The sequence below is a fragment of the Trypanosoma cruzi genome, genomic scaffold, assembly GCF_000209065.1.
Source record: "Trypanosoma cruzi strain CL Brener 1047053517001 genomic scaffold, whole genome shotgun sequence".
NCBI lineage: Eukaryota > Euglenozoa > Kinetoplastea > Trypanosomatida > Trypanosomatidae > Trypanosoma > Trypanosoma cruzi.
This window is the reverse complement of record NW_001849283.1, coordinates 1-21,533: the sequence shown is the minus strand read 5'-3', so window position 1 is coordinate 21,533 and position 21,533 is coordinate 1. Positions and strand designations below refer to the sequence as shown.

The window sequence follows — 21,533 nt, the reverse complement described above, 5'->3', positions numbered from 1 at the left end:
CGACGCATGATCAAGAATAACCGTAAGCGAATCATCAATTCCACGGAAAAGGCATCGGCCGCCATCATCACGGGTGCATCGCTCCATGGATGGGGAGCCGTTTTTATTCCAGACCCCGGCGACGTTAAAATTGCCGGAGGGAAATGGGAGAAGAAGCCTTTTCTATCATGCAGGCCGAGGCACGAGCGGTGCTCTTAGCCTTATTGGCCTTTTCCGCCATCTTGCCATCCAATATGGACGTTTGGGTGGACAACACTTCGCCGCAAGGAGCTGCAAATAAAGGCAGCTCAAAGTCGCACACGTTGACGTGGGAGCTGCAACGGATACATGAGGTTTTGGACTCTTGCGGAATACAGGCAACTTTTGTCTACGTACGGCCAGCGTAAAACCCCGCGGACGGCATATCACGCGGTCGTGTGTTTTTGCACTTCAGGACTTGCGAAGGGGAGCGGCGGGGTCTTGTGGTTGGAGGATCCCAAGGTCTGCCACCTCGTAAGTAATAAATAAATATATATTCTATCGGAATGGAGTGAGCAGGGCCACGATTGAGGCTAACGTATGGTATAATATACATACACTTCTTAGGTATTGAACTTTGGAAATGTGGTGAATCCACTCTTATTCCATTTATTCCTTTCTTATTCCTATCTGGTCTGGTTTCTATTATTGATAAACTCATGATCCGGCCAGTTGCCCAGAAGATTATTCTATTTTATTTATCGATCTATCTCTCTTTATGTGTGCTTATATATTTCCTCTGAAAGGATTCTTTTCTATGGAAACGCCCTTGCGAGCGCTTGCCAATTTTTTTTGCATTGATTACTTCTTTACATTTTTATTATTATTGTTTTTCATGTCTAACTCTGCCGCTGGGTTTTATTACGGGAAAAGAAAAGGGCTCAAACGGATGGAGACCCCTATGGTGGTGCTGCTTTTTGTTGTTTGCGCCCAATAGACCAATAACGAAAGAAAATTCGGCTATTACGCGAAGATGCTGATTGAGGTACTGTTTCTTGTGGTTGTTTTTTGGGGTGGTGATGGGGGAGGTGATTGGGGAAAAACTGGGCAAGAAATGTGACTTGAAATCCTCAACTGCGTTTTCAGAATGTCTGGAGAGTTGTCGCCCTGAGCTATAACAGTTCCCTGTATTGAAGAACAGTTATTTTATATTTTTGTGCCTGCGACGTCTTCGTGCTGAACTGAATTTTCTTTTTTTATTCGCGGGTGTCGATAGGACAGTTTAAAATATGTTTGTTGTTTTCGGGCATGTAGGATGGCTGGTGACTGTGCTTTTTTTGGGAGTTTACATGAGAGGAATGGGGATTGAGCGGTGCGGGATGTGTGGTGGGTGCCGCAGGCTTGTTGGCCCGCGATTTGGGTGCCCTCCAAAATTCATGACATTTTGGGCTCCTCAACGAACAGTTTTATTCTTTATGGAATCATGTGCTATTACAAATGGCACCCTGGACTGTTGTGTTCCGCCATCCTTTTTTTTTTTTTTACGGGATGTATGAGAGCTTTGCATGCTGCGGCAAGAACTGCATTTGTTACTGTGCCATTGGTCTCTTTTTTCCTTTTGTTTTTATTCTTAGCCATTTTTACTTTTGTTGCTTATTTTATTACTGGTCATGTTGGGACTCCTGCGTGCTCCGTGCCTCCACTTCACTCACCAAATGGAGGTGCATGGCCATTGCGCTGGAAGGAATCTTTTTTTTTTCACATTGACACGGAGCCATTCCTGCGCACCTTCTTTTTCTTTTTTACTTCTTTTGCTTTTTTTAAGGAGATACTCCCTTGGATTTGCCTCCAACGGGATATGCGCGGAGTTACACGCGTTTAAAAAACCGAGACCACGAGCCTTTTTTGGAAAGGATGCTTTATCTTTCTTCTAATATCTTTTTTTTTTGTTCATGCTGATATATATGTTTGCTTGTTTAGAGGTGGAACCTCTGTTTGGTGACGATCCCGCTCATGATGTTGAAGTTGATCCGACCATGGCGGACTATATCCACTGCGTCGGGGAAAGGCTTGTGGTGGATCCAACGACACGGCGGCTGGGGGAAATAATAGCGGGACGGTCGTTATCCCGTTGATGGTGGTCCCGCTGATGCTCGATCTGATGGACTTTCGGAGGATGATGTGCAACATCAGTGTGCCCATCCGGCTGTTGGTTTTGGTGCAGAACGGGCGGGAGGCGATGCTGTCGTTGTGCCTGCAGGAACTCGAGAGGGTCCATGGGTGGTCCGGACGCCTGGTTGTGAGTCGTCACCCGGAAAACATCGAGTACAGCGCTGCCGTGAACATCGGGTCACGACTTGCACTCTCGCTGCCGCGCGAGGAAGTGCCTTTTGTTTTTGTGACAGACGGCGACGTAAAGGTTCCACCCGATCTTCTTCCCAGCCTTCTACGCGATGTGCATGAAATGACGAGGCATGATACCGCTCGCATGGATGAGTTGGCGGCGGAGGTGGCGAATGAGCCGAGCGAGTACAGTCCTGTTTTGCGACGGGGCTTGAGGGTGCTGCGCTCCACGGTGAACGATGACCGATTGTCGACGTCTGCGCTGCTGCCTGACCGCATCCGTTATGCCTCTGTGAAGGAGCGTGAAAAGGCGTTTTCGAAGCATTACGGGCACTTCTGCGCGTATTACAAAAGCAGTTGTTTTACATCTGTTATGTTGACACGCCTGGCGATAAGCACGGTGGGATATTTTGACGAGAACTTCTACCCAGCTTGCGTGGAGGATGTCGACTACGGCCTGCATCTCCGTTTGCTTGGATTTCGGGGGCGGAATGTTTTATACGGCAAATTTGTGCATCGCGGCAGCTCGAATATTCGTTTCTGTAATGAAATGGAGCCACCGGACGCTCTCTGGTACCGTCGCGTCAAGTCTTTGATGACGAACCAACCATATGCCATGATGAAGTAGAACCGTCCACGGGCGTGCAGTGGCGGGTACAAGGGGCCATATGACGGCATGGTCCCCGCAGACGTTTGGGTGAAGGATGAGGCACGCATACAGCGCATTCGGGCCCACTGGCATGACGAGGAGCAAGGGGTTCCAAAGGTTGAGTACGACAGGACTCTTTTGCACCCTTTCACGACGAAAGGAAGATGAACTGGCGCCAGTCGCAATTTTTTGTGTTTTTATTATTTTATTTTGTTTTATTTTTCACTTTAATTATTAAAAGTTTTTTTTTTTTTTTATATTTACACAAATGATATTTAAGTGAGTACGCCATGGACTTTAAAGAGCGCAAACATATTTGGCCTGACAGGGGGTGGGCGCAGCGTCCAAACGTGGCCGTGTTGCCGAAGGCAGGAGAGGGCGGCAGCAATTAAGAAAAATGAAGATGATGGATGAGGGAGAAATAAAAGGGGAGGGAAGCAGAAGACAAGCCAAAAATATTGTGAGCACAACGCTGTTTCTCACCGTGGGCGATCGACGCCCTCATTGGCTACTAAGTTACCCACTGAAGGTGACACCCGTTTCCGCTGGATATGCTGCGTGCATATCTGTCGGGCTCTTTGTTTATTCTGTTTGTTGGTTTGTCTCCCGCACATTTATTTCTTCGTGCCGCCTGACTCACTCGTTTATTATTTCCCTCTCTGTTTTGTGCGTGCACCGAGAGAAGGGCTGAGGGACATGAAGTACGCTCCCCTTCTGTGAGATGCCACCAAAAACAGGAGGAGAACGAAAAGAAAAGTGAAGCGGGGAGGGGGAACCATCGCCACACGTCCTTTTCTCCGAGAAGGCTGCTCGCCACGCCACTGAGGCGCGCCGTGTGCTTCACGAGGCCCGCTGGACTCGATTGGGGTGCCGTGAGTGACGGTGCGTGTGAGTGTGACTGATGCGTCCCCCAGGCGTCCCTAGAGGACCCTCTGGCCATTGGGACTGCGCGGAATGCGGGATTCCGCGTGGCCCTTTGCACGTTTTGTTTTTATTTTTTTATCCGCCCCTCCCAAGCCTCAACACGGCGGCTGAGCCAACGACTGCGACGGGATCCGTTGCGTATTTCTGAATCTTTTTTGCATTGCAGCGGCAGGCCTGGTGTGTCCTGTTCGGCAGACGCGGTGGACGGAAGTGGGCTGCCGTATCGGGAAAACGATGGTCGCGGCGGAGCGTGTTGCGTACGTCGCAATTTGGCGTGTTTGTGGCGATCCTTGCGGATAATGTGACGGCGCCTTTTTTACTTGCGGGGATAGAAGCGATGCTCCACGGTGGTGCACACGTTGCGGGTGGAGGTTTCTGTTGCTGTTGGTTTGTGAATGTTTATTTTTTGCTTGAACACCACAGAGGGCGGTGTCTGCGGACAGCAGAGCATTGTGAGGAGGGGCACCACACAATTTTTGGCTTGACGAGGCGGCTTCTGTGACTTTACGGTGTTTATTTTCAGGGTTGAGAGGCTATTCTTTGTTGGAATGTATTGTGGGAGAACATCCGTGTGTTTGTTTTTTTAGTTAATCCCTTGGCACTTGGTGTCTGCCGTGAAACAGATGTTGATGGCCTTTTTATGGCGGCGAGATGCATTTTTATTTATTTTATTGGCGAGTGGGTGAATTGTGTTGCGTTCTGCCATGCGGCTTGTTGCTGACGGCACGTGGCCGCAGGGAGACGTTGTGGGCGCCTCCGACACGAGGGGCGATTGAGCAATCATCTCCTTCGCTCGCCGGTACACGCTGTTGAGGCGGCGAGATGATAATGAACCGGCCTCTCAGAAAAGCAACAAGAGGACGTTTGCTCCTCCTGCTGCGGTGTACGAGTGGACTCTACAATTCGTGGGCGGGGTTGCTCTGCCTGTCGTATTTCTTTGAATTCCATGGGTTTTTTCCATCGCCATCCACACGCACATGCACGCAATCCCCCTGTTTGCCCTCCTGTGGGCGGGAGACCGGGATGCAAGGGAAAATGTGGCTTGTGCCAGCATGTGGTAAAGTCTTTCTTGTGAGGGATTGCGACTGTGATGTACGTCCTGACAGGCAGGAATGGGATGAGAGGAGAGCGGAGGGGCGAGTAACAACGATCGTGTGCGGGGCAATGCGCAGTGAGTAGGGCGGAGTGGTATTTGTGTTGACTTTTCAAAGCATTTTTGTCTTTTTCTTGTGTGGCGATGGAAAGGAAATTTGGTTGGTGTGTTGTGGATTATTTGCAGTTGATTCATCGCGGCAACGCCATTTGCGGAGAAAATGAATGGCATCGGCGTGAGGCTTGTTTTTTGCGCGCGAGATGGTCGGGGAGGTTTTCAACGCCCCGAGAGACCAGGAGCAAAGAGGCCTGCACTGCTGCAAGCAGAGGGCTGCACGCTCCTGTTGGTGGCGTTGCTGTGGAGCCCTGAAGTGCCTGCAGGGAATTTTTTTTTCCCGCCTCATTATTTTATGGTTTGGTGCTTGCCGCGAACTTTTGAGGCGGGGCGTGGGATGGACCAAGAGAGCGTGTGTCGTGTGGCGGTGCTGTGAATTGGTGCTGCCCACGTTTGTGCACATAATTCCATTTGTGTCCGCGTCGTTGCCGCGGCAGTGCACTGGGAGCGTGTGACTGATCACTGTATCACTTGCGGACTGTTTTGGCAGGAATTTGAATGGCGTCGCCGAATAATGAAATTTCGCGTCCATGTCTCTCTCTCTCTGTGTTTGTGTGTGTGTTGTCTTCTTCTGTGACTTGCCGTGTTGTTATTGTTGTTGCTGTTTTCTGTGTTCTCTCGAGTCCTGCACTTTGCGTGGGCGCTCTGCTCTGCTCTCCACTGACGTGTCTGATGTATTGCCGCTGTTGTTTTTTTTCCACTTCTTGCACACAGACACGCTAGGAAGGAAAGCAACCAAACGCGAATCGCTACTGTGAAATTCGAAGGCTCTTAAAGAACCAACAACAGCACACACACCGCCCACGCACACAAATATTTACATGTTCTCACGTGTTGCTGCAGTGAGGGCACCCCGCACACACAACCGTCGCCGCGTGACCGGATCCAGCGGAAGGAGGAGGGAAGGAGAGGGTGAGCCGCAGAGGCCCAACATGTCCCGGCGTGTGTTTACTTCCGCGGTGCTGCTCCTCCTCGTCGTGATGATGTGCGCCGCCGTGGGTCCTGTGCAGGCCCAAAACCGTGGAAAGAGAGTGGGCGATTTTTATGGAGGACAAGGTTCGGGGCGGTCGCCAAGGGAGTATCCAGTCGCAGACACAGCGGCCGCTGGCCACATTTTCCACAATCCCCATCTTGTGAATGTGGACGGGATGCTTCTGGCCATTGTTGGAGCTCAGTTCAATGGATCTGTGAGGAGCGGGAGTGCGTCCATGCAGTTGATGGCACGGATCAGCGTTGATGGTGGGGTGAATTGGAGTCCGTACTCGAGACCTGGAGATCTTGACGCTTTTGCCGCACGCCTTCACCAGATGTTGTTTACCACGCCTTTCAGACTCTTCGGACCGCTTTTTGCTTTTGTGGAGGGCTACGACTTACGGAACGGAGCCATAATTCGGTTTCCCGATGAGCGGAGAAGTGGGTTGGAGTCTGTTATCCATTTTATTGAGACGGGGCCTGGACGAAGCGGAGGTTTTTCGATGAGTTCCGTCTCTATGAGCATTCGCCTTCCTTATCCCTATAAATCCGAAGACTTGATTGGATTCCTCAACGATGCCAGTACTCCCATCACGAAAATGACGGATGGCACGCTCGTGTTTCCCGTGCAGTTTCTGACAATGGGAGGGAGCACTGCGTCCACAATCATGTACATGAATTTCACTCAACAGCACTGGGCCTTTGCGAACAGCGCGACACATGCGGGCTGCACCAACCCCAGTATCCTTGAATGGGAGGCTGGGAAAATTATCATGATCACCTCATGTGAGTACGGCCGCAGAAGAGTGTACGAGTCGACTGACAAGGGGAACACGTGGACGGAGGCTCTGGGGACGGTCTCGCGCGTGTGGAGCAACTCATTGGCCGGTCTTGGGCTCCACATTCAGAGTGGATTCATCACCGCAACGATTGGCGGAAAGAAGGTGATCCTCCTCACCCAGCTGGAATATTCCAGACACGACAGCAAGGGCGAGATTCACCTTTGGCTAACGGACACCAACCGCATTTACCACGTTGGCCTGTTAGCCACTGGGTATGGCGCGACCTCCAGCTCTCTGTTGTACGCGGATGATAAGCTGTATTGTTTGTACGAGGCCAGTGGTGGAAGCGACTCTGGAGTCTTCTTCCTGGATCTGACGCTTGAGCTGCACTGGATAAGGTATGCGCTGTCTACTTGGGCCGCGAAGGACAATGCCTTGTCGAGACAATGCAGCTCAATTGCCTCAGGCGCCGCGCTGTCAAGATGGGACTGTTCTGTTCCTTTCCCCACGGCTGGGCTTGTGGGCCATTTGGCAGACAGGTTCAGCGGGCACAAGTGGGAGGACGAGTACCTTGGGGTGAATGCCGTTGTGAGGGGTGCGACGAAAAAGGTTCCCAGTGGGTTGACGTTCGAAGGGCAAGGCGCGGGGGCCGAGTGGCCTGTGGACAAGCAGTGGCCGACCAGACCACTCCACTTTGCAAACTATGGGTTTACTCTTGCGGCAACGGTGTCGATCCACGAGGTGCCGAAGGGCATCACTCCCCTGATGGGCCTGAAGAAAATGGGGAAGACAACACTACTGGGACTGTCGTACGATAAGAATATGGAGTGGAGAGTGGTGAATGACTTGTTCCCGAAGCATTTTACCGCATGGGAGGTGGACAAGACGTATCACGTGGTGCTCAAAATGCATGACGGTATGGGCTCCGTGTACGTTGACGGGACTCTCCTTTGGAATATGAGGCTGAGAAATTCGTTCAATGAAGGGCTGGACACGGTCTCACACTTTTACTTTGGCGCGTACGACGAGCAGCTGAGCAGCGGAAAAATCCATGCGACGGTGGCGAACGTCTTTCTGTACAACCGCCCGTTGAATGAAACTGAGATTGGTGCCCTCAACGCGAGTAAAGTCACCATTCCACCTCCGGAAAGGAAGCCGGTGCCGGCGGCGGCAGCTACTTCTTCGTCCGTTGAATCTGCCAACGAGAGGGTGACCACAAATACACAGCCAACTGTGCCATCGCCTGCTACTGCCGGACCACAGCAGACGGACCAAACAACTTTGAACGCGAGCAGTGTTCCGAGTGGTGGCGCTCTATCCGAACCAGCAGCGTCGAGGTCAGAAGAGCCCGAACCAGCAAGGGAGGGAACTGCGGACCAGCCGGCATCTGTTACATCTTCAGGCGCCGCCAGTACTGATGTTGGTGCTTCCTCATCTGATGATGCACAAACGGTGGGGACGGAAGGTGGGGCTATGATGCAGGCAGATCAACCAACCCAATTCTCTGTGGGCACCCCCGACGCAGCAAATGCAGCAACACATAACGCTGAAGGCAAGGGACAAGATGGGCTCCATCCACAGGTCAAGGAAGCAGAGGCGGCGACACTCAGCAGCAGCCTTTTAAATTCGTCGCAGTGGGATAACAGCGTTGCTGGTACTATGCGTGAGAGTGGACTGCTGCCGCTGCTTCTTCTGCTGGGACTGTGGGGGTTTGCGGCTGCGTGAGGAGTGTGCGGCTGCCGTGTGGAACACTTGCGCCCTTCCCTGCACCGACACACACACCGCTAGGAACAAATTTTACCTTGCAAATAACAGTTTCTTTTTTCATTTGGTACTTTCCTTCTTTTGCCTTTTGATTTATGGCAACCACCATGGGCGTTTTTTTTTTCGGCTTAAAAATTTTCTTTTCTGTTCGAAGTATAATTTCTTACGTTTTTTTAATGTTTGTTTTTAATTATTTTTGTTTGCTTTAAAATTTTTATTTCTGTTTTTTCTTTTTTGCTCCACTCTTCCCTTCTCTTTTTGCTTTTGGGGGCAACCATTATGGACGTTTTTCTTTTCTACTCTTCCCTCTTTAATTGTTTGTTGCTGCACTCTTCCTGCGAGGGGTGCCGTGTGTTTCCCGCCCAACTGCTCCACTCGCACACCACCGACACGCTCACGACGACGGCCCTGTGCGCCTCGCCTGCTGCACGCATGAGGAGGGGCCGCGACGAACGGCGCGCTGAGGGAGCCGTGACGTGTGGGCGTGCGACGAGGGCCGGTGGGCGGAGCACACATTTCTTTCCCTCTTGTTTTGTTTTGCTTTTTAGCGGCCAGGGCTGGCAGACACCCGCAGCGCCACACACACAGCCACACCCTGCCGCCGTGTTTTTCTCTAAGGATTTGTTTTGCTTTGCGTGTGCATTTCACGCTCTGGCAGCCTCTTCGGGGTCGGTCTCGTGGGTATTTCTCCCCATGTTGTGTTTTTTCTTTTGCTGCGCTCACTCTCCCGATGGAGAGACGCGACTCCTGTCGTGTCTGCGTGCTTCTCTCAGCCTCCACACACGAGTGACTGTGCTCTGCGGGCCGCACTCACGCGCCGATGGGAGGGCTGAGGGGAGCGGCAACACGCAGATGGCCCCATGAAATATAAACGATGTGCGGACACATGGAGGGTCAGACGGTTGAAAGACATTTAAATATCTTTTTAATTTTATTTTCGGACAAAATATTCAGGCAATTACTGGAGCAACATGGTAGTTTTTTTTTTGTGTGGTTTTTTTTTTCCTTTTTTATTATTTGTGTTTAGCCGTAATAGAGGACGACATTTTCTTTTTTTTTTCATTTTTTTAAATTCTTTTCAAAGTGTGAGGGGTGGAAGGTGAAGATGAATTTTTTTTAATTTAAATAATTTTTTATGAATTGTCGCTGCTTTGGTCTGCAGTGCAATATCATGAGTTTGGGCAGTCCTGTTATTTCTGCCATGCACTTCTGCCGTACATTTTTTTTTGTGCGTCCCTTCACATGCTCTGCTCCTGTTTTTACTTCTTTGCTTCGTGTGTCTGCAGGCACACACAACCAAATGCACGCACAAAATGCACATTGCAGTGGATTTTGATGCTTCTTTTGTAGCGTGTGCTGGCGATTGCGGGTGGCTGCTGCTTCATCATTCCGTGGACATGAAGGGAGGGGAGGGGGAGGGAGCGCGCACCGCGAGTCACTCTTCCTGCGGGTGTGATGCGCGCGGTGGGCTGCGACTGCTGTGGAGGGCCGCATCCCTTCGGTGTGCGCTTCTCCGCCGTTGTGCCGTGCGGTTGCGCATGTCATTTTTTGTGCGTGTGTGCGTACTGGGCATGTTTTTCCGGAGCGTTGGGCGGCCACCATTCTTTTGCGGTTTGTGTGAGTGGGCACGTGCGGATGAGGGTCAGGGCGTATGGAATGAGGGAATGGCTTGAGGAAAGGGGAATTTGATTTGGAGGGTGTTTGGACCGGATTCATTTGGCTGCGGTGGCCACATGCACGATGGATGTGTTTCCGCATAATGGGGGAGGATGCGAGAGGATTTTCCGAAGTGGACCGTCAATGCAATTCGGGTTTTATAGCACCGAGGCGCAGTGGTCTTCCTGCAATGGCTGGTGACGGCCTCTAGTGGACCGGTGTATTTATGCTGCTGCTGCTCGAGGAGGCGTGGAAGTGCGATTTGAGGTGAGCGGCGGAAGAGCCACACATCCCGCAGTGACGGTCGTCGTTGGCCCACCGGGTGCCTCTGAAGGTTTTGTTGGATGCAACGTCCTTATGCCCGTCTCTAGATGGCGACATCACTGATGCAGCCAACGAACGGGGCTGGGAGCGACGGTGAGACGCAAGCACGTGTGGATTTTTGGAGCGGCCGGCGCACCGCACGCTGAGAGCATGGCACGGTGAGAACCGGACCTAGAAAAGGGACACCGCGTGGGACGTCAGTCTTCACTGCAGCGACCGCCACCGAATTCGGATTTTCTAGCACCTTCTGCGGTCCCTCTTCCTTCCCTCACTTCTGTGCCGAGGACTGTGCCGCGGGATCCAGCAGCGCGATGTTTGGACGCAGGAGCATGGCCCGAACAAATGATTTGTGGGAGGGGGATGTGCGCTGCGACGAGAAGGAAAAAAAATGTTGCGAGACGACCACCACCACAAGACCGGAGTGAAGTTGTGTTTTGTGCACTTGCGCGAGGGCAGCCTGCCACCTGGTCGGTTAGGAGGATTGTTTTTATTGCGTCGTTGCGCTCTCTTTTTATTCCGCTGCGTTTTCATGCGGACCCGCGAAGGGAGACTTGCAAGAAATTCCTGCGAGGCGCCCGTGCCGTCGTCGGAAAAGCGGATTCCCCCTTGAAAAACGCCACTTTTTAAATTTGTTTTGGGCGGGGAGTTCCTGTCGATTCAACGCGACTTTGTTTTGCGGATTTGATGCGTGTGTTTCCGAGCGGTTCGGTCTGTGCTCCCGGCCCACTCGGATGTGGTGCGCGCGTCGACGTGAGGGTGCCTGCCAGCCGTTTTATTGCTTCCCCGCTGTGGCTGCCGCCGCTGCCTTCCTCCCTTCCTGAGGTCCTGCGGCTTCTTGACAAGATGTTTTGGAGAAGGCGTTGCCGCTCTTGTCGTCCATGGTATTTTGATTCTGCTGTTGCGGTCAGGAGACATTGAACGAGAGTGTTTGCTGCCCTTTTGTTTTATTTGTCCTCTCTGCCTGACGGCCAGTTCTACACAAACGTGCTTCTCGGCATCTCAGTTGGTGCTGGCGGGTTTGCTCACAGTTGTCACTGGCAGTCGCATGCGCCAACTCTTCTCTGCTCTCTTTCAGTGTCGCATTTTTTTATTGATTGACGGACGCCATTCTGTCCGGCGTGCTACCTTGATTGGATTGTGTGGGACTGCTCGCCAACGCCATCGGAGAAAGCAGGCCGACTTTTTCACTTATTTAATTCCATCTTGCGCGCAGTTGTTTTTTCCACATGTTCTGTTGGGCACTCAAACAGCATGGGGTCCAAAACTATGCGTGCGTGGAATTTTTCCTGCCATGTGGACTGCGGGCAACACCGCGGGCTGCCACTGTGACTCCGCAGGGTTGTTGTGTCTCTTTGCGGGGTTGGCAGGGAAATTCCATGCAGCCAGCTACTGCTGGTGTGTTCTTAGATGTCACTCCATGCGAATAATGTGCTTCAGCGAGTGAGGGGATTGTTGGGTTTGTGTGCACTCTGATTCTGTTTGCTACTTTGTGCGGGCACGCAACGTTTGAGTGGTGGTAAAATGGAGCGGGGCGATGCATGGCTGCGTCCCGCCCATCGTTCACTGCACGATGGTGCGGTGCGCATTGTGGTGCCGACTCTGCGATGTGACTGCGGTCTCCTGTGCGGCAATGGCGGTGGGTGGACGAGAGTGTTGGCCCGCGGCGTGACGGTGGGATTGTGCCTCCTTTTCTATTTGTTTTTTTGTGAAGGTGTGCCCTTATTTTTATTGTCGGTTATGGGGCAAACAGACCGACAACGTGAATAAAACAAAATAAAAAATGGCGATAGTGTGGCGGTGTTGGGGTTGGTTGCACGCCTCGTGTTGCTGCGGAGGCGGTGGGCCTTGACTGTTTTACTGACAGGCGTTGCAGTGCGGCTGCATTGCGCACCGACCGTCCCGCCGTGCGAGTGCCACGCCCAACGCCATTGGGGCAGCGGGAGGAGACAGCCGCGAGTGTCCTTTGGAACCTGCTGGCCGCAATTGGGCGGTGCGAGTGGGATGCTTCACCGCACGGGTGTTGTGATGGCACCTCGCCGTGGCATCTCCGGCGATGGTTCCGACGCTGCAGCTCGACACGTGGTGGAGAGTAAAGTGTGGCCGCAGTGGACCATGAGCAGCACCAACATGAGGCTGAGTGATTTCCTTCGGAATTATGTTGGCGGCAGGGCGGCCGTTGATGAAAGACTACAATGTGACGATGGAGGCGTTTGTTCAGGAGCCGGATGATTACGTACAAGAGCAGCGGCTTCTTGAAGAAATCCTTAACTTAACTGCGCACCAATCGCTGGAGGCCATTACTAGGCCTCTTCACGAAGGTGTGCTCTCTCTCGGGCAACGTAGGGGCTATGAAATAAAAGGATACGATCACTCCTCTTGCAAGGGGAAAACCAAACGGAGTACTCACGCAGGTACTGACAGAAGCGCGGCGGGAGGCAGAGGAAGGGCTAAGACGAACGCAAGAAATGAAATTTACCATTTCCACTAATATCGAAGAGGTACTGTTTAAAGGAAGAGCTCGCGTCAATGAAATGAGGCTGAACGACTTTCTTACGAGGGAACTGGGCGGTAGGGGCGTTGTGGACACCAATCGGAGTGTTTTGCTGGAGGAGTTTTTTAAGGAACCCACGAGGTATATCCACGATGAGGGAGTACTGAACGAAATAAAGACAACACATTGTTATTGGAGTATGGAGTGCACTGTAAAGGGTGAAGTGAATATGGAAGAGGATGTAAAGAAGCTCCACTATAAGCATGTAAGTACTCTGCTGGGGTGGTCATTAGCTACTCCGGAGGTAAAAGAAATTGTTCATTGGATCACTAAGGAATCTTTGGATGCATTCCTTGAGGAAGTGAGGAACCCAATGAGGATGAGTGCATCGAATATACTGGAGGGATGCTACGAGTCTGTGTACAATGCGAGGTGGCATCATGTCGTGGAAGTTCCTGGTGGCGAGGGGACGGGAATGGAAGTGAAGAAGGGAAGACCACCACAGCAATGGACTTACAAGAAAGTTGGCCGAACTCTCGAAAAGGATGACGGTGCGCAGCAGTCCGGTGCGGCGCGTCTCAGGCTGATGGTGCTCACCTCGGACAAGGCATGGCCGTGCACATGGAATCGGAAGGGGGTGGAATCCACTCGTGACTGCTACGTGAACTGTGAGGTGGAGCGAGTGTGGCAGATCGTCAAGGGCGATCTAACCGCGTGGTTCAGCACTCACCGTGGGACCGACTTTACGCCCGAGCGACGTGTGTTGGTTGGGACGCCCGGGATCGGGAAGTCGATGGCTGCCGGCTCGTACCTCCTCTACCAGCTGCTGCAATACGACGTGAATAAACTCCAAATGGTTGTTTACTTTATTGCGGATCGAACATTTCTGTTTGACAAGACCAGCAGGACGGTGTCGACGTACATGGGCGACTTCAGTAATGCGTCTGTTGCGTGGATTATGTCTGACCGTGGGATGAAGGGGTATATTATCCACGACGTGGCAGAGCCGGATGATGCGCCGTCTGACGATTTGCCTCCCAGGGGATGGGGCATGGTTTTGGTGTCACCCCCATTCGAGAGTAACTACAAAGAATGGGTGAAGCGGAGCGACGCCACAGAAATAGTTATGGATTGCCCTGGTGAAAGCGATGTGAAGGCGATGTGCGTTTGGATGAGGCGCCATCAGCCCGTGCGGGAGCAAGCGGAGTACTGGAAGGTGGTGAAGAGCCGAATGGATGAAGTGGGACCTATTCCACGTTATATCTTTGACGGGCGAAAGTATGATAATTGGGTTCAACGGTGTCACAAGACCGTCGATGAGGCGACCTCTTCTGTAATCGCGCAATACAGTGGTTTGGGACGTGATGTATCCTGGTATCGTACGAAGGTGCTCTACTGGGTTGCGAGGGTTGTCCGAGTACGAGGTGAAAATTTCGGTTCTGAATTTTTTTCCAATGTACCGGTGTCTGCTCACCTCGGAAATAAAACATTATTCAAGTCGGCGAAGTTAATGCAGCAGAATTATTTTAATTTGCTCATATCGTGGCTGAGGGATTATCTCATATCAGAAAATTTTGGAAGGTGCACCGTGTTTGCATTTTTGAATGGATCTTTTGTGCGTGCAATAGAACGCAGACTGAGGGAGCTGAGGCCATCACCACAACGTCAGTCCCACCGCTGTGCGCTGGCGGTGTACTCACGGGAGCGCTCCACCAGGCACCATGTCTTACCGCCACTGGAACATGTTTCTGAGAGGATTGATTTGGAGTGCGGGGTGCTGTACGTAACGGAGGTGGAAAACTTTCCGCTGGTGGACGGCTTTTTCTTTGTGAAGTCAAATCCAATGACGCTGGTTGGGCTGCGGATGGCTACGGCGGGTGGGCACCACACCACCGCCAGCCCTGTGAGACAGTTCACTGAGTATCTGACGGCATATTTTAATGGCTGGGAGGAGTTATCGCGAAAACTGTCGTGGGAGATTATTTATGTGCAGCAGGCAGACAGCACGCCGATGAATGACTGACAGAGATGTGATGTTGTCAATACCGATGTTGTGAGCGAGGAGGAAGATCAGAGGATTGCGGCATTCTGGAAGGGAAAGGGCGCCAGTACCAAGTGTCAATATTATCCAGAGACGCCCCAAGAAGGTTTTAGAATTGAGGAGTAATTAAAGGAATAAATAGGAAAACAAATTAGGGAATTGCGGGGGTAGTTTGAGTTCTGGTAACAAATATTGGGGCTTGTTTCATATGGTTGGATGCCTGTGTGTGCATACAGTGCAGATACACCAGCATCAGGCGGCAGCATCACACACGGATGCGGAAAATGTCCAACGCGAGCGATCGTAACAGTGAACGAAGAAGAGATTATGGAGGGAACGGGGTAGTTTGGTTTCTGGTAGAAAAACATTGCGGGTTGTTTCATACATGTGGATTTCTGTGTGTGCATACGAGGCATAGTGGGGAAATTGCCCTGTTATGAGAGAATGATTATGGCCAGCGGTGATGAAGTATTACTACGTTGTTTATTTTATCTTATTTTTTTGTTCTAAGGCCCATCATTAAACGAAGCATCTTTAAGGGATGGACGACGAACAAGTTCTTTTGTGGAAACAGTGCGCTCCTTGTGACTGCTTGGGGTGGGGCGCCATATTTAATTGAGGGTGGAATGGCTTCCTTGTGCCTGCGTCATCGTTGCTTCCCCTTGCGATTTTATGCTTGACTGCCTCACCGCGGCGCCAGGGCCCAGCACCCCGTATTGTCGGGAGAATTTAGGAGCCAGCAATTTTTCCCTCACGGGATCGTTGTTGGCGCAGCGCTGACGGTATTCGACCAGCGCCAGCAACAGCCGCGTCGTGCCGGGACACAGTTGTGGCACCACGAGGTATGAGGGCACGCGCTACCGCAGTGCGGATCCATCGGATTTATTTGGGGAAGCACGAGGGAAACAATAGAGGCACAACTGTGAGTGCTGCAGCAAATTGGCACGGACGCTCTATTGAGACTGGAAAATGCGGTGGTGCGCCCCGCGCCTGTTGCTTGCACTCTCATAGCCACTTTTTGAATGGAGCGTGTTTTTGTTTCTCTGAGGCGGGCTCCGTGCGCTAACGCGACAGGGGAACACGGTTGGCGGTGGCAGGAGTTTTTCCCGGAACGGCACTGGAGTGCAGGGTTCCCGGAGTGGGTCGCTCGCCGAGGTGGGGACGGCTCTCAGGGATTGCCCCGAGGCTGCTTCTCAATGCCGTCGTGATTGTTGACGGCCAATCGCTGATGGGAGAGCGAGAGATAGTGTGCTGTCGTGTGATTTCTCACAGTGGTACTCGTTGGAGCGATGCATGTATGTTTGCCTCGCAGATTTGGTGTTTTGGATCTCTATTCCACGCTATTCGGTGGCGCAGAAGTGGACGGGAAAGCGATGCTGTCACGAGCCGCACGGGCGTGGTGGACACGGTTACGCGAGCCTGTGGATGATTCGAGCAAATCCAAGTGTACCGTGCGGTTTGGGTCTACAATGAAGGAAGAAACAGTGGGCGGCTGAGGGGAGTTGCAATGCACGCGGCTGCAGACGATGGCATGCGTTGCTGAGTTCACGTTGACTGCCACTTTGGGTGCTTTTTCTCGAGGCCGTGAATCCTTCCTAATTTACTTGGAGGTGCTTGATGACACCAGTTGTGGAAGGCATTTTCATTTCATACGAGGATGGCACACTGGAGAAAAGGAAGAAAGAGAGCGACGCCTCGCCAAAAGAGCGGCTGCTGGAACGTTGATGAGACTCGGGATTGTTTGCACGGCCAGCTGCATTTCCTCGGCAGGATGTTCCTTGAGGCGTTCATTGGCCCGAGTGTGAGTTGCACGCACGGGCAGGCACCGCAACAACCGTGTCGTTGGTTCTCCGTTGCGCGAATGAGAAGGCGCATGCCAGGCGTGGCAGGTGACGTCTCCTGCGGGCCCTCCCACCGCCTCTTCTGTTTCACACCTTGGCATTTTCTGCGCTTTGGACACCGCTCCCATTGGCCGTCCTCTGTGACACTAGAGCCGCCTGTACTCCTTTCCGCCGCATTGAAGAGTCGTGAGGAGGGCCTGAGGGTGCGTTGAGGAGCCGTGTGGCCTCTGCGAGCATGTCCTCTGTTTTTCTGAGGTGCTGAATTTCGGATTGCCGAAACGCCACTTGAGTGCTTACGTCAGAGGCACACATAACTGAGGGACAGGCGTGTTTGTGGAGGTGCAGGAGGGCCACGCCATTGGGAGGAGGAAGAGTGAATGGGCGGGTGTGTGTGTCTGTGGCCCATATGTGGTGCCCGACTGGCGCTTCACGTTGTTTGGTGCTATTGTCATTTGCATTCACAAAGAATGGCTTCGGGTGCTGCTTCCCCCAACCCTGTCTGTTTCTGTTTGTTGCGTGTTTGTGGGCATGACACTTCTTCCGTGCTGTGCATTTGCCGCGTAAGCTGTCGATGGTCTGTGTGAAATATGTGATGGTTTGCGGCATTTTGTTGGGTTGTGCTTTGATCTCCGCCGCGGGATGACAGCCGGATTGGAGGCATTGCTTTTTCTTTACTGTGACCACGTGCGGTGTTTATGGGAGGACTCTCGGGGAAGCGCCAGCCGACATTGTTGCAAAGCCCAGGCATGGTGCCACACTGCTTATTGACGTGGAATGAGTTGAGAGGTTTGCATGCAACCTTCTGTGCATTCTTGCCGTGGTGCTCCTCATGCACAGCCCATGGAGACGACTGGCTGAGAATTGTCAATGGGCTTCTCGTTGAGCGGAGGGGAGCATAGCGTTTTGCTCGCTTATTGAGAGCCCGGGCGTCACGGATGATGCATGAGGCAGGCAGAACCTTGTGCATGGCGGAAGAAGGAGACGAAGGGCTGGTTGTTTGATTGTTACTGACGAGTCCTGTCTCACTGCTTGGAGGGGGCTGTCGTTGTCTGGGGCAACCTGTTTTGTGTGTCCAGACACTGCTTGCGCCGAGTGGCGAGGCGCCGTGTTGGTGTGTGCGGCTCCATCATGCGGGGCGGCTGCGTGGCGTTTACGGACTGTGTGGCTGTGGGCTAATGAATGTGGCGGGAGGCGTGTCTGAGGGGAATCCGCGAAAGGAGGAGTGGCATGCGTTTGGCGGTGCTGCTGTGCGATGTGCGAGGGAAGAATGAACACAAGTGATTTCTGACATGTCGGTGGGTGTGCCACGTCCACCGATGAGTTCTCAGGGAGAGGGACAGGAGGGAGGGAGACGGATGCTGTGCACATCGACTGCGGCGTGTGGTGCCACAGGATGCGGTTGCCATTGTGAATGGTGCGACGGCCGTCATGCGTGCAGCTGAGCGTCATCGGCATCTTTTTGTCTGCCGAGCTTGCAGGTGCTTCGAGGAGGTGCAGGCGACCTCTCATCATTGGGACGCTGAGGCCGTTTTTCCTCTCTGCTCAGCGGGAGAAGCAACTCTTCCCTCACGTGACATGCTGGTCTGCATCGATGCTCCCCACGGGGCATCACGCCGCCGTGCCGTTGCAGTGCAACTCTCGCATTGTGGTTTTATTTTCACTAATTGGCTTTGTGTGCAGTGCAACGCTTGTTTCCCTCACTGCACACGTGGCTCCCTCTCATTTGTCTTTTTTGCAGCGCCACTACCCGCGGCCCCCAACTGGGAGGCTGCTCGCTTTTTAAATACTTTACATTTATTTATGCTGTTTGGGGTGCTGGAGAATTATGGCTGCGGGGATGTTGATGTTGTGGTTTGCTGTGAGTGGTGGCGGTGTGTGCTGTTGTTGTTGTCTTTCTGCCGCCGCTGCCTTCTCCAATTCTTGGACAGACACGTTAGGAAAGCAAGCAAACAAGCGCCAATCGCTACTGTGAAATTCGAAGGCACTGAAAGAACCAACAAGCACACACACCGCCCACAAACACATATTTACATGCTCTCACGTGTTGCTGCAGTGAAGGCACCCCGTACACACCACCGTCGCCGCGTGACCGGATCCAGCGGAAGGAGGAGGGAAGGAGGAGAGAGTGAGCCGCAGAGGCCCAACATGTCCCGGCGTGTGTTTACTTCCGCTGTGCTGCTTCTCCTCGTCGTGATGATGTGCTGCGGCACCTATGGAGCTGCGGCCGCTGGAGGGAATAATGGGAAGAGTGATTTGAGGAATATTTATAAGCTGCAGGGAGTCGATCTATTTGTGCCGAAGCAGACGCAGGTTGTACCGAAAGGTGGAACGTCTCAAGAGACTCAGAGGCATTCATTTGTTTCACCCTCTCTCGTCAGTGCTGGTGGAGTAATTGCTGCTTTTGCCGAAGGTCGCGTGTATACCTTTAATGCTGACAGAGGAAAAAAGGAAAGTTCTTCTGACATTGTTGCGGAGTACATTGACTCTTCGTGGGATTGGTCTACTCTTGTTGGCAAGGTGAATGAAAGTACATGGAAGGCACACACCGTGCTTGGTACAAAGGATGGAGCGGATAATCGTGTGGATTTTTTTTACAGCCCCACAACCACCACGAAGGGCAATAAGGTGTTTCTTCTTTCGGGAAGCGATTATGAGCACAAAGAAATTGTTGGAAATCGGACATATAGCGGATACAAAACAAAACTTGAACTGGTTGTGGGTGATGTGAGGGAGCCTACGAGCAGCAAGCCGACTGAACGTATCAAATGGGGCCAAATCAGGTCTCCGTTGAACGAGAGTACTATAGCTGCTCACAAAGGTAACTTGACAAGGCTTCTTGCTTCTGGTGGCTCAGGTGTTCTGATGGAGGATGGCATGCTTGTGTTTCCTGTGAGGGCGAAGAGCGGAAATGGTGGCTATTACTCCATGATTATTTACTCGAAGGACGACGGCAACAAATGGTTGCTCTCAACGGGCGCTTCCCCTGCGGAATGCCTTAACCCCCGCATCACCGAATGGGATGGATCACTTCTCATGATTGTTAATTGCAAGTATGGCCAGAGGGTGTACGAGTCGCGTGACTTGGGGGCAACGTGGACGGAGGCCATTGGGACACTCCCAGGCATGTGGATTAAGTCAAAATTGAACGCCATTTTGGATCGGAGCTTTTATGTGGAAGCCCTCATCACCGCGACCATTCACGGCAGGAAGGTCATGCTGTACACACAGAGAGGAGACTTCTCGGGGGAGAAAAGGGAAAGAGCGCTCTACCTTTGGGTCACGGACAACAACCGTTCGTTTTATTTTGGACCGCTTGGCATGAGCAGTGCTGTGGAGCGGGAGTTCGCCGGCAGCCTGATGTACTCGGATGGCAAGTTGCATCTGTTACAACGGAGGGGCAGTAGTGAAGACAGTGCCTTGTCGCTTTTTCGCCTAAAGGACGAAGTAAGTACGATCAATTCTGTCCTGAAGACCTGGGCGCAAAAGGACGCCTTCTTCTCCAGCTTGTCTATACCCACGGCGGGTCTGGTGGCAGCTTTGTCCGATGCGGCCAGCAATGACACGTGGATCGACGAGTATCTTTGCCTGAATGCAACGGTGACGCCTAATGCAAAGAAGGTCAAGGATGGATTTCAGTTGACGGGACATAGCTCCGGGGTATCATGGTCCGTGAACATTCCGGATGATAATGTGCGTCATGTATCCTTGAGCCACAACTTCACACTTGTAGCGTCGGTGATCATCGAAGTGACTCCGAGTGGGAACACACCTCTACTGACTGCGACAATGGCGGACAATAATTCCACTCATATCATGGGACTGTCGTATACAGCGAATAACAAGTGGGAGACGATGTTCAACAACAACACAAAAACACGAAGCAGCACTTGGGAGCCAAAGGAAGAACACCAAGTGGCACTCATGCTGCAAGGCCGAAAGGTCTTTGTGTACATTGATGGTCAGTCGCTGGGGGAAGAAGAAGTGCCGTTAAAAAGTGAGACACCACTTGAGCTTGTACGCTTTTGCTTTGGCGTGTGCGGCGAGGATGCCGGCCACAAAACTGATGTGACGGTGAAGAACGTCTTTTTGTACAACCGCCCACTGAATTCCACTGAGATGACTGCAATCAAGGACAGGATCCCCGTTCCGACGAGAGGTCCGGAAACCCAAGTGGAGGATGGAACGGAAAGGAGGCATATCCCTCGGATTGAGGGTGTGCGAGCCAATGCGCCTGCTGGGAGCGGACTGCTGCCGCTGCTTCTTCTGCTGGGAATGTGGGGCTTTGCGGCTGCGTAAGGTGTGTGCGGCCTCAGTGTGGAACACTTGCCCTCGTCTCTGCAGCAACACACACACACCGCTAGGAATAAATTTACTACGCAGAGAATAATTGTTTTGTTTTATTTTAATGCTTCTCATTTTTCCCTTGCTGCTTTAGGGCAACCACTATGAACCTTTTTTTCTTTTCTGTTAGGAGTATAATTTATTATGTTTTTTATGTTTGTTTTTAATTATTTTTGTTTGCTTCCTAAAAAATTGTTTAAGTTTTTTTTTCCACTTTTTCCTTTTTTTGCTTTTGGGGGC

General features: G+C 52.1%; 4 protein-coding genes across 4 annotated transcripts, besides 7 other annotated features; all 4 read left to right on the top strand.

Moving 5' to 3' along the window:
* Positions 1-707: a mobile genetic element.
* Positions 1-21,533: a sequence feature (areas not merged during assembly with more than two copies in the genome that could not be assigned to a particular haplotype).
* Positions 449-707: a mobile genetic element.
* Positions 2,093-2,929, top strand: Tc00.1047053503447.60 (beta galactofuranosyl glycosyltransferase, putative; the record flags this gene model as incomplete). Its single annotated transcript, XM_805299.1, has 1 exon — positions 2,093-2,929. The coding sequence occupies one exon, from the start codon at positions 2,093-2,095 to the stop codon at positions 2,927-2,929; it is 837 nt and encodes a 278-aa protein (XP_810392.1).
* Positions 3,136-3,212: a sequence feature (A-rich).
* Tc00.1047053503447.50 (trans-sialidase, putative) lies at positions 5,903-8,560 on the top strand (the record flags this gene model as incomplete). Its single annotated transcript, XM_805298.1, has 1 exon — positions 5,903-8,560. The coding sequence occupies one exon, from the start codon at positions 5,903-5,905 to the stop codon at positions 8,558-8,560; it is 2,658 nt and encodes an 885-aa protein (XP_810391.1).
* Positions 8,760-8,865: a sequence feature (A-rich).
* Positions 9,708-9,736: a sequence feature (AT_rich).
* On the top strand, positions 13,045-15,093 carry Tc00.1047053503447.40 (retrotransposon hot spot (RHS) protein, putative; the record flags this gene model as incomplete). Its single annotated transcript, XM_805297.1, has 1 exon — positions 13,045-15,093. One exon carries the CDS (start codon positions 13,045-13,047, stop codon positions 15,091-15,093), a length of 2,049 nt encoding a protein of 682 aa, XP_810390.1.
* Tc00.1047053503447.20 (trans-sialidase, putative) lies at positions 18,984-21,248 on the top strand (the record flags this gene model as incomplete). Its single annotated transcript, XM_805296.1, has 1 exon — positions 18,984-21,248. The coding sequence occupies one exon, from the start codon at positions 18,984-18,986 to the stop codon at positions 21,246-21,248; it is 2,265 nt and encodes a 754-aa protein (XP_810389.1).
* Positions 21,427-21,468: a sequence feature (AT_rich).